The sequence below is a fragment of the Macaca thibetana genome, chromosome 5 (genome assembly GCF_024542745.1).
Source record: "Macaca thibetana thibetana isolate TM-01 chromosome 5, ASM2454274v1, whole genome shotgun sequence".
NCBI lineage: Eukaryota > Metazoa > Chordata > Mammalia > Primates > Cercopithecidae > Macaca > Macaca thibetana.
The window spans coordinates 144,635,463-144,653,098 of NC_065582.1; the positions used below are offsets into that span (position 1 = coordinate 144,635,463).

The following is a 17,636-nucleotide window of genomic DNA, read 5'->3' on the forward strand; positions in this document are numbered from 1 at the left end:
TCAAATGCCAATAAATGGCAATTTGAGAACACTGAGACATTTTAAAAGGCAACCTGATCCAGATCAGGTAGTATTTCAGTAACATAACCAATAAATTACAATAACCTCCAACTGAATAGAAACAAACAAAAACAGAAAATAATTTCAAATGGACTAAAAGCAAGATACACATTCTATTTTTTCTAACTTTTGACCAGAGTCTAAAGTTTCCCTTTTCATCTTTCTCTAGGAACTTTCAAAATGCTTATTTAATAACAACAAAAATCCTTTGACTATTTTAGAAACTAAGCAGGCAGCATAAAATAGTGGTTAAAAGTAAAGAATCTGGTTCAAATCACAACTTCCCTATTTCCTTGGGTAAATTATTCAACTTCTCTAAACCAGTCATTTTCTGGCTTATAAATACCTACACATTGTGGAGTTATGAGTGGGTTAAAGCATGCATGTGATGGATGCACTTAGTGTCTGCTGTAGATTAAGTACTCAAAAAAATAGCTGCCATTATCATTATGTTATTTTTATGAATACATCTTACTTTCAGTTCCTTCTCAAGTCTATCTACTTCAGCTCCTAAAGTATCAATAATATTTTCTCCATGTTTAAGCATAAAGGTCTCTAGTTCTTCAGGAGTTTTCACTTCTTGAATTTCCTATAAAGAAAATGAAAACAGGAAAATAAATTTTTTAAAAACCATAGTGGTACACTGATGACTCCTTAAAAAAAAAAAACCTTATAACAAACACCATTACGTTTAATGAACATTTTTAAAACTTTAAGCCACAGGCAATGGATTACCTATTTCCAAAACAATTCAGATCAAGAAAATTGAGTACAATACTACACAGAGGTAGCACTACAAAATTACTGGGGAATAATACAGTCAATAAATAGTGTTAGAATAATTATTTTCCTATAAGAAAAAAAATTTAATCCCTATCTCAGACCATTAAAATAGTTGAAATGGATGAAAGACATAAGGGTAAAAAACAAACCACAAAACTACTAGAAGAGAAGACAATATTTTTATGATAATGGGATATGGAAGGATTTTTCATGCAAAAGAATAAAAAGCACAAAGGAAAAGATTACAAATCTGACATTAAAATTAAAAATCATATTAAATCTTTTGTATAACAACAAAAAGAAAAGGAAGCTACAAAGTGGAAAAAAATAATTGCATATATACAAGTAAGAATTAGTATCCAGGATATTAAAAATAAAGAGTTTTCCAGGAGTTTAAGACAAGCCTAGACTAGATGGTGAAACCCCATCTCTACTAAAAATACAAAAATCAGCCGGGTGTGGTGGCGGGCACCTGTAATCCCAGCTACTTGGGAGGCTGAATTGCTTGAACCCGGAAGCAGAGGTTGCAGTGAGCCGAGATCGCGCCATTGCACTCCAGCCTGGGCGACAGAGCAAGACTCTATCAAAAAATAATACTACAACACAATAAAATAAAGAGCTTTCAAATCTATAAGTGGAATACAAATGAACTTAAAACATGGAAAATCAGGCCAGGTGTGGTGGCTCACGCCCGTAATCCCAGCACTTTGGGAGGCTGAAGCGGGAGGATCACGAGGTCAGGAGATCAAGACCATCCTGACTAACATGGTGAAATCCCGTCTCTACTAAAAATACGAAAAATTATCCAGGCGTGGCGGCGGGCACCTGTAGTCCCAGCTACTCGGGAGGCTGAGGCAGCAGAATGGCGTGAACCCGGGAGGCGGAGCTTGCAGTGAGCCGAGATTGGGTCAGGGCACTCCAGCCTGGGCGACAGAGCAAGACTCCGACTCAAAAAATAAATAAATAAAACAAAAATAGAACGAAAAAATCAGGGAGCAATGTAGAGGAAATCCCACTGGTCAACGAACTTCAATGTTTATTAACCTCAGTGCTCCAAGAAATAAAATTAGAACAAGATACTATTTCACACCTATGAAACTGGCAAAAATTTAAAAACTCTATCAATACAATCGTAAGAATATGAAGCAAGAACTTTGATATGCAATGATGGAAGTTAAATTGACACACTTTGGAAAATAATTTGGTAAGACCTAGGCAAGCTGAAGATAAGTATACCTAATGGCTCACCTATTTAAAGCTATCTATATATATACCATACTAAAGAAACTTTCATATATGTGAACAAGGAAACATGTGAGAACACAATCATGGCATTGTTTCTTTCTTTTTTTTTTTTTTGATGGAGTCTCGCTCTGTCGCCCAGGCTGGAGTGCACTGGTGCGATCTCGGCTCACTGCAAGCTCTGCCTCCCAGGTTCAAGCGATTCTCCTGCCTCAGCCTGCTGAGTAGCTGGGACTACAGGCATGCACCACCATGCCCAGATAATTTTTGTCTTTTTAGTAGAGACGGTGTTTCACCATGTGGGCCAGGATGGTCTCAATCTCAATCTCTTGACCTTGTGATCCGCCCGCCTCAGCCTCCCAAAGTGCTGGGATTACAAGTGTGAGCCACGGAGCCCGGCCATGGCATTGTTTCTAATAGTAATACAAATGTCTATCAACTGGAGAAAAAATAAATAAATCACAGCATATTCATAGGATGAAATACTCTGTAACAATGAAAAATTGACTAGAGATATAATAATTAACATGGAAGAATCTAAAAAATATGTTGCTATGCAAATTGCAGAGATGCATACAGTAAGGTACCATTTATACCAATTTTTAAACATTCAAAATGTTACACATTATACTAAAAAATGCTGAAAAGTATAAAAATCTGAATGGAAAAGACAAGTACCAAGTTCAGCATAATGTTTAATTCTAGGGACGGAAGAAGAAGAATAAGATCTAGAAAGAGAAAATGGGGGCTTGAACTGTTTTTGCAATGATTTCTTTTTTTAAGACCTTAAGCAAACACACTGCAAGCAAAATGTTAAGATTTGACAGGGGCAAGTGGTAACATCTGTGCTGTTCCTTATATTCTCTTTTATAAATTCTCTTTTAAACTATTCTTAATAAAAAATTGATTCTGGAGTCAGGCAGATTTAAATTCATATATGACTCCATCTCTATGGCACTACAATTTCAGGCAAGTTACTTAATTTCTCTGTGCCTCAATTTCTATATATGTTAAAATAAAAATGTTATTTCATTGTTGAAATAACAGGGTAGTTGAGGGTAAATTAGATTTAAAAAGATTAAATGCACATAGCAAGCACTTAGTAGTAAGTTTGTTCTGCTGCTGTCTCCTCTGCACCCCTCCATAGTAAATATAAAGGTCTCTGTTAAATTTTGGAACCTAAGAAGTTGAGAGCTAAAGTGTCTTCAAGATCTATAAAAAAATTTCATTTTGTTTACCTTAAAAGTATTTTTCTAACTCTCAGTTATGTAAGAAAATGATAAATAAACTTACTTGTAACATTTGGTCAAAATCTTGTTTTTCCAAATATGATCTTGTAACAACTCGCCCATCAAAATCTACTTCTGCCTTAAATCTTACTTTACCTAATCCCAGATCTGTGGCTTTAACATCATGAATTGCCCTGCAATCAATAACAATGCATACAAATTTATTTATACATACATACACATATATACATACTTTAATAGCACAAAGGCTTGAATTATTGTTTTTTTCCCCACTAGTTATGAGAATGGACTAAGACGGCTTCAGAGCATTCACCATTAAGTACCACCTATCATTTTCTAAGGCCTGTCCATTTAACTTTTTTTTGGCATGATATCACACAAAGGTGCAAACTTAACGAATATTATTTTATGGTAATTTACACATATGAGTTATAAAGCTTGTGTATTAAAAATTCATTAACTCTGCCAGGCGCAGTGGCTCATGCCTGTAATTCCACCACTTTGGGAGACCGAGGCAGGAGGATCACCTGAGGTCAGGAGTTCGAGACCAGCCTGGCCAACAAACTCTGTCTCTACTAAAACTACAAAAATTAGCCAGGCGTGGGGGTGCATGCCTGTAATCCCAGCTACTAGAGAGGCTGAGGCAGGAGAATCGCTTGAACCCGGGAGGCAGAGGTTGCAGTGAGCCCAGATTGTACCACTGCACTCCAGCCTGGGCAACAGAGTGAGACTCTGTCTCAAAAAAAAAATAATAAAAATAATAATTATTCTATATATATTCATTAACTCTAAATCACTTTTCTAAAATATCATGTTATCTCATAAGCTTTTGCCCCCATATATCCACTTAACAATTTCCTAAATGCCATATAAAAATTTGTTTTAATTTATAATGGTGTTTTAGAGTACATTAACCAATTGTATGTTCACTAGCTTCTTTAAAAGTCTTCATACAACGCTGTGAAGTTCTCTATTAGAATGAGGTTAATAGTAACTGCCACATGGGACTGATGTGAGGAATAATGAGCTAATACATATATAAAATGTTTAATATAGTACGAACTATAAGGCAGACATTTAATCAATGGCTTTCATAAGTGGATGATAGGGTGACATCTTTATTTTACAGATGATAAAACCATCCCAGAGGGGCATAAGTGACTTGCTCAAGGTAATTCAGCTAGTAAACAGCAGACTAGGACTCCCCAGCCCAGCTCCTCAGATATCCAAGCCCAGTAAGTAGTCTTTGCATCATACCCTTCTGCCTCCCAGACAGGAAAGCAGATACTCAAGCATAGCTACTTTTCATTCCTCCTGCTCTAACCCTCAGGAGTCAATCTTCCCTAGAAACTGTTGAGAAATTCTCTTCTTTCTACAGTGGTCACTGTAAGATCTCTTCTGTACAGCTATATAAGAAATACCAAACACTCTGAATTCTGAGGACATAGAGATCTACTAGAAAAGCAAGCCTAAGTAAGACTCCAAGTATTCTTAAAACATTAGACCCTAATTTCTGAGCGATCCTGAGCAAGTTACTAAACACTGAGTCCAAAATTTTTTATCCATATAAAGAAGCTATATTTTAATCAACCATCAAGGGTGAAATAAGAATTAATGTTTTAATATTTATAAAGTTACACGTGCTCAAGTTAAAACAAAACTTGTTCAGATTGGCCGCAAGAGGCTGTATCATTTCTTCTTTTTTTTATTTCCTCTCGTGGTAACTCACAGAACATATTTATTCATTTTAAAAAATCATTTTTACTTTAGTTTTCACAGAGTATTAATACATTTCATTATTTGGCTGGTATGTAAATAGCAACTAATAAATATATTTAGATATACTTTTTCCTTATGTTCTTACATATAACTAACTACAGACAGATAACTGTTTGGAGGGTTCCCAATGATTAATCCTTGCATCTACACACAAGCCCTTCTGTGATCCCCTCTCCCTGAATGTGGGCTATACCTACCAAATATGGCAAAGATGTCATTTCTAAGATCAGGTGACTCATCTGTGACTTCTGTCTTGTTCACACTCACTCTCTATTGCTTTATCAGCTTACACTCTTTGATTAAGCAAGCTGCCATGCTGAAGAGGCCCATTTGGCAAGGAGGTAAATCTTGCCAACAATCATGTGAGTAAGGTTAGAAGCAGCCTCTTCCCCAGGAGATGGCTGTAATTCCAGTCAACACCTTGATTACAGTCTATGAGAAACCCTGAAGTCGAAGACCCAGATAAGCTGTGCCCTGACTCCTGACTCACAGAAACTGTAAGATGACAGTATGTTGTTTAAACCCTAAGTTTTGGGCCAATCTGTCACACAACAGTAGGTAACTAATACACTGTTTAAAAAATTGTATGAATTTTCTGGATTACTAATGTATTTTTTCCAATAATTGAATCCACAGATTTTCACTCTTCCAGAAAAGTTCGAATTTGCTAGTCTTTCAGTTTATAGCTCTTTTTTAGACACTACTTACTAAACAATATATGCAAAATTATAAACATGTATGTACCAACAACAGAACACCTAAATATATGATGCCAAAACCGAGAAGAAATGAAGGGAGAAACAGATAATACAACAACAATAACTAGAGGCTTCAATACTTTCAATAATGGATAGAGGCCGGGCGCAGTGCTCACACCTAGCACTTTGGGAGGCCGAGGCAAGTGGATCACCTGAGGTCAGGAGTTTGAGATTAGCCTGGCCAACATGGCCAGTGATGAAACCTCGTCTCTCAGGAGTTTGAGACCAGCCTGGCCAACATGGCCAGTGGTGAAACCTCGTCTCTACTAAAAATACAAAAATTAGCTGGGCATGGTGGCAAGCACCTGTAATCCCAGCTACTTGGGAGGGTGAGGCAGGAGAATCACTTGAACCTGGGAGGCAGAGGTTGCAGTGAGTCAAGATTGTGCCACTGCACTCCAGCCTGGGCAACAAGAACAAAACTCCATTAAAAAAAAAAAAAAGGATAGAACAATAGAGCAAGAAGACAATTAGGGAAATTGAAGTCACTATAAACCAATTAAACCTAACAACCATCTACAGAACACTCTATACAACAACAGCAGAATATATATTCTTCTCAAGTGCATATGAATATTATCCAAGACTATATGTAAGGCCATAAAACAAACCTTAGTAAATTTAAAAGGACAGAAATAATACAAAATATGTTCTTTGACCACAATAGAACAAAATAATAAACCAATAATGGAAAGAAATCTGTGCAACTCACAACTATGTAAAAATTAAGTAACATATTTTCCTAAATAACTGAAAAGAATAAAAAAAAAAGAAAATACATATACGGAAATGTATGGAATGCAGAGAAAGCAACACTTAAAGGAAAATTTGTAGCTCTAATTGTCTATTTTAAAAAAGAAGAAACATCAAATTAAAAGCTTAACCTTAAGAAACTGGAAAAAGAGCAAACTAAACCGAAAGCAAGCAGATGAAAAAAAATAATAAAGATTAAAGCAGAAATTCATGAAAAAGAAAATAGAAAAACAACAGAGAAAGTCAATTAAACCAAAAGCTGGTTCTTTAGAAAGATCAAGAAAATGAACAAACCTTTAGCTAAACTGACAAAGAAAAGAGAAGATTCCAATTACAGAAATGAAAGATGAGACATCTGTACCAACACTAAAGAAATAAAATGGATGACAAAGGAATATTATAAATGGCTGTATACCAACAAATTAGGTAAATTAGAAGCAAAAGACAAATTCCTAGAATACAAGCTACTTAAACGAAGTCAAGAAGAAATAGACAATCTGAACAGATCCATAACAAGAGACAGAATTACGAATCAAAAAACTACCCACACAGCAAAGCTCACATCCAGATAGCTGAATTCTACCATTTAAAGAAGCTGACATCAATTATTCACAAACTTCCAAAAAAAATAGGAGAGAACATTTCCCAACTCATTCTCTGAAGCCAGTATTATCTTAATACCAAAACGAGACAAAAACATCACAAGGAAAGGATATTAATTTGGATTATCTCACATTATGTTACTAAATCTAATACTGATTTTCAGAATGCTCAACTTCTAATCTGTTTTTTTTTTTTTTTTTTAAGAGACAGGGTTTTGCTATGCTGCCCAGGCTATAGTGCGGTAAGTGGCTATTCACAGACATGATCATTGCACACTAGCCTCAAACTCTTGGCCTCAAGTGATCCTCCTGCCTCAGCCTCCCAAGTAACTGGAACTATAGGCGTGTGCCACTGTGCCCATCTCTCAATTTCTAATCTTGTTCCAATGAGATAGTTACTTTTCTAGATTAAACATATAGGGCATAGAATATAAATCTAGTAATCATTAATATGTTTTACTAATTCAGATACGCATGTCATTTTTAAAAGATTTAAAGATTTCAAGTATAATACACAAAAATATCTTATTTTAAAGTTTGAAAAAATATATAACAAGTTAGTAGAAAATTGGGTTTTTAAAGGTTTGTTCTTTCATTTCATTATAAAACCGCAATGCTGCTGGAATTTCACTGAAAAGCACTATTAGAATTCTATATCTCTTCTTCTGATTATCTCCTAAGTCTCCAATCTTTAGTTTTAAAAATTTAAAAGATAAAGATTATGAGAAAAATATTTAAAAATAAGTTAAAACAAAGTCTATTTTCAAAATAAATATAAATTATATTTAATTTGGTAATCATTTTTCAATGAACAAAAATCTTTTTAAGTTTGTAATTGCAATGCAAATATAAGGCAGCTCTACAGGTTCCATATTAAGTATTTCCACATTAAGAAGACAACTACTTTACAGATTCAATGCCATCCCATCAAGCTACCAATGACTTTCTTAACAATTGGAAAAAACTAAAGTTCATATGGAACCAAAAAAGAGCCCACATTGCCAAGACAATCCTAAGCCAAAAGAACAAAGCTGGAGGCATCACGCTATCTGACTTGAAACTATACTACAAGGCTACAGTAATCAAAACAACATGGTACTGGTACCAAAACAGAGATATAGACCAATGGAACAGAACAGAGACCTCAGAAATAATACCACACATCTACAAACATCTGATCTTTGAAAAACCTGACAAAAACAAGAAATGGGGAAAGGATTCCCTATTTAATAAATGGTGCCAGGAAAACTGGCAAGCCATATGTAGAAAGCTGAAACTAGATCCCTTCCTTACACCTTATACAAAAATTAATTCAAGATGGATTAAAGACTTAAATGTTAGACCTAATACCATAAAAACCCTAGAAAACCTAAGCAATACATTCAGGACATAGGCATGGGCAAGGACTTCATGTCTAAAACACCAAAAGCAACGGCAACAAAAGCCAAAATTGACAAATGGGATCTAATTAAACTAAAGAGCTTCTGCACAGCAAAAGAAACTACCATCAGTGAACAGGCAACCTACAGAATGGGAGAAAATTTTTGCAATCTACTCATCTGACAAAGGGCTAATATCCAGAATCTACAAAGAACTCAAACAAATTTACAAGAAAAAAAACAAACAACTCCATCAAAAAGTGGGCAAAGGATATGAACAGACACTTCTCAAAAGAAGACATTTATGCAGCCAACAGACACATGAAAAAATGCTCATCATCACTTGCCATCAGAGAAATGCAAATCAAAACCACAATGAGATACCATCTCACACCAGTTAGAATGGCAATCATTAAAAAGTCAGGAAACAACAGGTGCTGGAGAGGATGTGGAGAAATAGGAACACTTTTACACTGTTGGTGGGACTATAAACTAGTTCAACCATTGTGGAAGACAGTGTGGCGATTCCTGAAGGATCTAAAACTAGAAATACCATTTGACCCAGCCATCCCATTATGGGGTATATACTCAAAGGATTATAAGTCATGCTGCTATAAAGACACATGCACACATATGTTTACTGTGGCACTATTCACAATAGCAAAGATTTGGAACCAACCCACATGTCCATCAATGATAGACTGGATTAAGAAAATGTGGCGCATATATACCGTGGAATACTATGCAGCCATAAAAAAGGATGAGTTCATGTCCTATGTAGGGACGTGGATGAAGCTGGAAACCATCATTCTCAGCAAACTATCTGAGGACAGAAAACCAAACACTGCATGTTCTCACTCATAAGTGGGAATTGAACAATGAGAACACTTGGACATAGGAAGGGGAACATGACACACTGGGGCCTGTCGTGGGGTCGGGCGAGAGGGATGGCATTGGGGGATATACCTAATGTAAACGACGAGTTAATGGGTGCAGCACACCAACATGGAACATGTATACATATGTAACAAACCTGCACGATGTGCACATGTACCCTAGAACTTAAAGTATAATAATAAAAAAATAAATAAAAAAAGAAGACAACTACTTTGCGAACTTCTATTCTCATAATATCAACTTACTGTTCCTTATTCTAAAAATTAGAAGTATAGAAAATTTAAAAGGAAACTTACAAGGAGTTTCCTAAGTGTATTCCTTTTTCCTTCCAGGATTATAATTCTGAAAAGTTACAGACTAAAAAGTTCTGAAGACCAGGAATCCAAAACTTCCTCTGGAAGTATTTACAAATGAAGCATTTCTGTTTTTAAATATGTTTTTGTAAGCCTTAACAGGATTACTGGAATAAGGCTGACCTTACTGATGGGTCATTCTCCAGGAGTTCAGTGAGCCGTTGTACTTGTTCTGGCTGGATGGACCGCCCTAAGAGTGCTTCTGTGTTAGTGTAGATGAGGAATGCTGAGACCACACCTAATAAGGTGCCCACACCCAAAGAACCTAGGCTGTCATACAGTGGATTGCCTAAATAAAGCACAAAAAAAAAAAAAAATCAGTAAATTAACATTTTCTATTATTTCAGTGAACTTTATAGAGAGCAAAGAACCAGAACCAGAAATCAAGGCACTTGAAATTTATTCCTAATTTCTTTAATTACTTCCTTTAATGACTCCTAATAGTTTTAATATATTTTAATATACTACAAAATGAGGATGCTACAACTTGCTTCCATAAGAGCATTATGTGACATCATTAAGATCTACTTGTACCTGTCATTACATATGTGAAGTTTCTGAGCACACAGACACCAATACAAAAAAATGACATAATGAAGAGTCTATTTCTTTTCTTTTTCTTTTTTTTTTTTTTTTTGAGACGGAGTCTTGCTCTGTGCCCCAGGCTGGAGTGCAGTGGCGCGATCTCGGCTCACTGCAAGCTCCGCCCCCCCGGGTTCATGCCATTCTCCTGCCTCAGCCTCCCGAGTAGCTGGGACTACAGGCGCCCGCCACCTCGCCCGGCTAATTTTCTTGTATTTTTAGTAGAGACGGGGTCATTTCTTTTAGATATATCAGTAGCACTTTTCCTACACCACAGACAAAATAACAGTAAAATCAAAAGCTGAAACCATTTTCTGTGTCGTCTTCCTACTAATGTTCTGTAAGAGAATTAAGCCCTACAGAAAATAATATGGGTGACTCTCTTCTCATCCAACCAAGGATGATATATAGCTAGTATCATTCTAGATACAAAGGAGAGAACTTAATTCATTATATGCCGTAGGTGCCTCAATGTGGTACTTCTCAAAGTGTGGTTCCTGGACCAGCAGCATCACTTGAAAACTTGGTAGAAAAGCAGATTCTCAGACCTCATTTCAGGCCTCTGAATAAAAAATTCTGGATGTGGGTTTCAGCATTCTGTGTTTCCCCAAGCCCTGTAGGTGATTCTGATTCTAATATTTGCCTTAGGTTGTCAGGGCTTCTCTCCCAGAACCAATGAGAAAGGCTGATTTATCATCTATGAATGTATAAGTAATATTTATATAATAGACACATTTTAAATCTTTATAAATAAATACATTTTAAATCTTTATAATAAATTTTACACATGGCTTTTATGACAAGTCTTTTTATTCCAAAGATGAAATGTCATCAATATATTTAACTCTTTTAATGCTTGACAAAACATATATTTTGCTAAGCTATAACACTAAAAAGCAAACTCGTTTATCTATACTAAGTGTTAAAAATGATCCACTTGTAAAACATTATCCATTAGAAGTTTTGTAATTATAGAGCTCAAAATCAAATACTGCTCTTTAGAAATCCAAATGTAAAGTTATTTTTATTTAAATATATACATTCATGTACTCTTACAGAAATCACAGGAATATTAGCTGAAAGAAAATACCTTTTTAAAGAAAACTTTTATTTCTTGGCATGTTATTTAATTTGAATAAATTAGCTAATTAAGAAAAATTTAATTCATGTAAAATACATTACATAGTTTTGTAAGTTTGATCTGATTGGTTTCTGTTATGTAAAAGAAAATAAATTATTCAAAGTTGACTTCTGCATCAAGTCACACTTTCCTCAAGCCTAAAATTTCGCTAGTAATTTATGTTCAAAAACAGTCTAAAACTAAATGGTCAACCAGAAAAACAATCAACACTTTTACAAATATTTTGGATCACAATAAACATCAGAGAATGCTGGTTTGGTCTTAAAATGCACACTCAGAATGAGAAAGAAGTATTCATATTTCAGACTATTTGAAGAAACCCTGCAGAATTGTGGAAGCTTGTCACTTAAAATTATTTTAAATATGTAAGGACAAATAGAGAAGAATGGAAGACGTTCCTTTCCAAGAGAATTCCAACTTCATAAATTGAGTCTTTTCATGATAAATGGTTCTTTGTTTTAGAAAATAAAAATAAAATAGAATTTCTGTCTTTTCATTTACCTGTATTGTATTGGCCCTCAAAACACTTAATTAGCTACCAAAATGAGGATAGAACCAACTTAAAGAAATAGGAAGGCAACAGTAGTTATTACTGGCATTAAGGGTGGAAAAAGACAAATGAACAAGAGCCACAATATATGGTAAGTCTTCATTTATGTTGTCAATAGTTTCTTAGAACTGCGACTTTATAGGGAACAACATATAACAAAACCAATTTTACCATAAACTAACCAATATAAACAACAGTTAAGGTCTGGTGGGGTGCAGTGGCTCACACCTGTAATCCCAACACTTTGGAAGGCCAAGGTGGGAGGATCACCCGAGGTCGGGAGTTTCAGATCAGCCTGACCAATATGGAGAAAACCCGTCTCTACTAAAAATACAAAACTAGCTGGGTGTGGTGGCGCATGCCTGTAATCCTAGCTACTCAGGAGGCTGAGGCAGGAGAATCGCTTCAACCTGGGAGGTGGAGGTTGCAGTGAGCCGAGATTGCGCCATTGCACTCCAGCCTGGGCAACAAGAGCAAAATTCCATCTCAAAAAAAAAAAAAAAAAAAGAGTTAAGTTCCTATGGCATATTTCTGGTCACAAAAACATCACTCAACTTCTAAGACCCAAAACATGTCTAATATTGAACACCAAAATAAATGTGGGCTATACGTACATTTTTAAAAATTAATGAAAACTATGTAAAATAAGTATTTACCCAGTTTTTGGTGAATCAGTGAGTATCGGCAATAGTGGTGGTGGTGGGTTAAATCAAAGAATAAAGTTTGCAAAGTGAAAATTGTAAGGAACACCTATTACCACCACATAATTCAAAAATAAACAACCACAAACATGTGGGCTTGCTGAGCGCTTTCATACATCAGTTATTGTCCTGTATCTGTCTGATTATCACCCACTTGAGCCTATCCTAGCAGCTCAGGACACAAGAAGGAACCAGACCTGGCCAGGATGCCATCCCATGGCAGGCCACACTTAAACACACCCCCACACTCACTCAGAATGGGACTATTTAGACACCCCAATTCACTGACCATGCACAGCATTGTGATGTGGGAGGTAGTCAGAGTGCCTTTACCACGCAGGTAAAGGGAGAATGAGCAAACTCCACAGAGATGGTGGCCCCAGTTAGGAATTGTTATTTTTCGCAACAACGTTATAACAAAATCAAGTTGAACAAAACAATGTTATTTTAGGATCTATGTATATTTGTTTGGAACTTTAGAGTTCATTAAAACTTATCTTTTCTTAATAAACCTATGAGGTTACCAAGGCAAATATTATCCACACTTTTATAGGTAAATAAAAAGTTCACAGTGATTGCACAATTTTTAAAGTCACAGCTAGAAAGACTTACAGCATTACAGAAATCCTCTACAAATAGCCTTATTTCTAATTTAGAGACATTTTTAATTCAAATAAACCTGAATACTTCTGCTGACCAAATCTTATACAAGTCAATGATTAGTATGGAATTAATATTTAACAATTTATTGGTTTAATATTATTCAATGATATAAGAGAAAATTCCCACATATTAGAGAATTATTTAGGTAGGACAAATCACCCGTAATTTAAGAAATGTTTACCTGTTATAGAAGTAAGGCCCATGCAAGTGGCTGCTATTATAACTCCCAAGACTGCAGCAGTATCCTCCAATAATATCACATTTGTACTAGGATCACGACTTTCCATTACTTAGTCATTGGGGAAGAGACAAGAAAAATAAATTTCTAAAATTTTAACTTGATACTACCAGGTAACATTTTAATAAGTATCCATTTAAAATCAAGACATAAATTAAAAGTGTATGAGAGATTATGATTTTAAAAACCTTGTTCAATGCAAACATAATTTCTTGGCTTAAATGTTAACAATAACTGATACATAAAGTTAAATTACTTTCTCAAGTTATATAACCATATAAAGAAATACCTTAGTTCACTTAAGTCAAATCCAAATATAAAGTATCCATGTTCAAATTTCTACACTACTTTTCTTTTTAATAAGGGCTGAAAGATATGTAGGAGCCACATAGGGATGATATTTAGATATATTTTGTACATATCTATTAGGAACAAAGCAATAACAGTACTAAGTAATTTTAAGCAAATAAGGGAGGTGAAACAAACACCTCCTTTCTAAAATACATACCATACTTGTAAAATGTCATTCCTTTGGCCCGAGCATTCCTACGAAGTTCATTTACAGCAACAAGAAGTGTTGCTAAAAGAAAAGCATTCATATCAGCAAGACAGAAACTTCATGCCTCCAAACTTTAAAGATGGCATCTCAAAAGATAAACAAATAAGCACAACATTTTAAAACTAGGGATGGCAATAAGGAAAAGTTATATGTTAATTAGTTGTTATCAATTAATCATTATAATATAATGAACCCCATAATTCTAAACCATAATAATTAAATACAATTACTAATAACAACAGCTTTAGTTTATTGAAGAGCTGCTATTTGGCAGCACCACACTAACCACAATCATTTTTGAGCCTCCCAATCTTTTGAGACAGGTGGTGTTATAACCATTTTACAGACTTTCAAAGATGAGAGGCCCCATAAACATATACAGTTAGGATCTGTCAATAAAACATAATCTTAATTTTAAAAATAGATGAAGGGAACATCATACACAGAAAGTTACAATGTTTTGAAGTAAACATGAGCACAGCAGTGAATCAGGCAGTTTTATACTGATATTAGCAGTTCTCTGTCATCATACCGCTATAGAGGTATATTTCAAAAACGTTGAAATATTTGTATCACAAGAGCCTGGCTTCTTCTGATGAACACTATTAAGTGCTAATTTTTAAAGTTCAGTTTAGTTATGCTTTTTATACTCGCTTTCAAATGTTTTGAGTATTATGATACTCAAAAACGAAACATACTTTCCCTTTAAAATAAATAAAATAATTATTTATCCAATTTTTAGTGAATCAGCAAGTAACGGCAATAGCAGTGGTATTGGGTTCAATCAAGGAATAACGTTTACAAAGTGAAAATTGTAAGGAACACCTCTTACCACCACATAGTTTAAATATAACCACAAATATGGTGGGCTTGCTAAGCACTTTCATGCCACATCAGTTATTGTCCTGCATCTATCTGACTGTCACCTACTTGAGCCTATCCTAGCAGCTCAGGACACAAGAAGAAACGAGCCCTGGCCAGGATGCCATCCCATGGCAGGGCGCACTTACACACACCCCCACAGCTATCCATTACAGAAACAACCACAGTACATCATACAAAGACTTTACTCCCTAAAAGTAGAGAAAGCTTAGATGACTATTCCCACACTTACTTTTCTTTAATCAACAGAACTTAGCAAACTAGAATATGAACAGCTGAATACATATTACTATATTAAGAATAGAGACATACTTTGTGACAGTACATACCTCCTTCAGATACTAATGATCCTGCTAAAATACAATATGCCTAGAAAAGAAATATTAAAACAAAGCATAAATTAAGTACTTCCAATCACAATTGTTCATATATAAAGTCCGTAATAAACAAAAACATGAATTCAAATCTAAGCCAGACAATAAGGTTACTAATGGGAAACAACTCAAATGAGGAGGACAATGAGATATGAACTCAAATATTTGATATCAGAGGTTCTAGACACCAGATACAGTAAGATCCACACCCAAACTCAAGTAACTTCTAGATTTTGCTTGGATGCCTAACACCAAGAAAATCCTGATTCAGAAAGGTAAATAGTTACAAACAGTAACCAATTTTTGTTTTTTTGGTAACACCACATTCCCTGCAATCCCAGGACACTCTTCAATTAAAGATGGTAAGAAAAGCTTTAGTCTGGGGTGTTTAAAAAAAAAAAAAAGTTAACCTAGCAACACATATTTTTTTATTTTAATGAAATTCAAACCAAACATCTACAGAATTTTCAACAATGTTTAGAACCCTAGGCTTTCCTAAAATAGAAAACTTTGCACCTAGTCCAACACTATTTTTAAAAGGGCCATAGTCTAATGGAAATCCATTTAGTTACTGAAAGGCACAAGAGCTTTTAAAAGTTCTAAAACTTATACACAACTGAAAATTTAACTAATTACCTAATCTCTAACTCCAGAGACTGCTTTGCCTCTATAAAGTGATGCTGAACAAATTAGAAGAATGCTAGGACAAATACCCATAAAGTGGCCAAATCTTTTCAGGATGGAGGAGATACATTTGTTTCTTTTAATTATATGAAATGTATTATGATAAGAAACTAGTCAATTAAAACTATAGAAAACTAGAGAATAACAAATAACTCTAGTTTAATGGGCTTGTTATTAAGTAGATTTGCATGATATAACAATATGTTAAAAAACTAGACAGAGTGATTCTGTCTAGTTCTGACTGTAACCCAAAATAGAGAAGAAAATAGGTACAAGTATCCCCGCAATCCAAAAGGAGGTGTTACACCATCTATTCAGGCCTTGAACAGAAGGTAGCCCAAACCTGGGGCCTTTACCCACTAGACTACATTCTAGTCCGCATCCTCTAGACCACATGAGAAAAGCTGAAATTGAGGAGGCCAAAAATGAAGATTTCTTTGGTGAATGCTGTTGATGTGTGTACCTGGATATCTGATATCACAGCAAACTGTCTGATGCATACCTGAGTGATACATCCATATGCAAGCCTACTAACTGATACTGGCTGTACCAGCAGAGTAGATCATTGGGCTTGAGAAAAAACCTGCACTCCCACAGAAAGTGTGTTAAACATGTCTGTTTTAACACACAGGTCCCTAGGAGTCTTTCATAAGGAGATCTACTGCTCAAAGGGCATTCTTTCCAAATGCAAGACCACTTCAGCACTGTCTGGAACCACACCATGAGATGCAGAAGCTGAGAGGGTATGCTATGTGACCAATTTGGGCAGCCATAGCCAGAGCAGCCAAGCAGGGTAATCTCCAAGAAGTGCCCAAGGAAAAAAAAAAAAAAAAAGACAGCTTTAAACATCTACAAAGGCCAGAGGAAACCAATGCAAAATAACATTGTAGTCAGTAAAGTAGTATGTTTTTATCCCCTATCCCAACCTTCAATACTGCCTAGGGAATAGGACAGAGGAGCAGAAGCCCCAGAGGGGATCACACGGGTGATCACCCTGCTATCCTCCCATTCCCCCAGTGCAGGCTTCCTACCCGAAGGAAGCCCAGGATGAGGGAAAACAGAAACTTTAACTTTAAATATAGTTCCAACTTATGACTATTACATGGGTCTGGATATTTTAATTACTGAAATGAGATTATTCTTGGGACCAAAAGTGAACAGAGGTTTTCTTGTTCTTCAACAGTAACTGCAGAAATTAATGGAACTGCCCAAGATTTTAACCAAGGAGCAGGGCTTGATAATCGGTACCTACAGAGATCTTGTTCAACATCATTGAATCTTATGGATTTAGAGGTTATGTCCAGTCACGTTCTAAAAAATAAACTACAGATACATAACCCTATATTACACAGTCAAGAAGGTATATGTCATTCCCCTTCTTTAACACCAATATGACAAAGGCCTTC

The 17,636-nt window shown here is 35.4% G+C and overlaps 1 protein-coding gene across 1 annotated transcript in view; it reads right to left on the reverse strand.

The window, feature by feature from the left end:
- The window catches only part of SLC30A9 (solute carrier family 30 member 9), a 104,448-nt gene that overhangs the window by 7,961 nt on the left and 78,851 nt on the right, over positions 1-17,636 (reverse strand). The window contains exons 12-17 of the mRNA XM_050791554.1: positions 15,502-15,541; positions 14,240-14,311; positions 13,675-13,782; positions 9,980-10,145; positions 3,379-3,508; positions 536-649 (exon numbers count right to left, since the gene is read on the reverse strand). Coding sequence (XP_050647511.1) covers positions 536-649; positions 3,379-3,508; positions 9,980-10,145; positions 13,675-13,782; positions 14,240-14,311; positions 15,502-15,541 — 630 coding nt within the window. The remainder of the gene's footprint in view (positions 1-535; positions 650-3,378; positions 3,509-9,979; positions 10,146-13,674; positions 13,783-14,239; positions 14,312-15,501; positions 15,542-17,636) is intronic.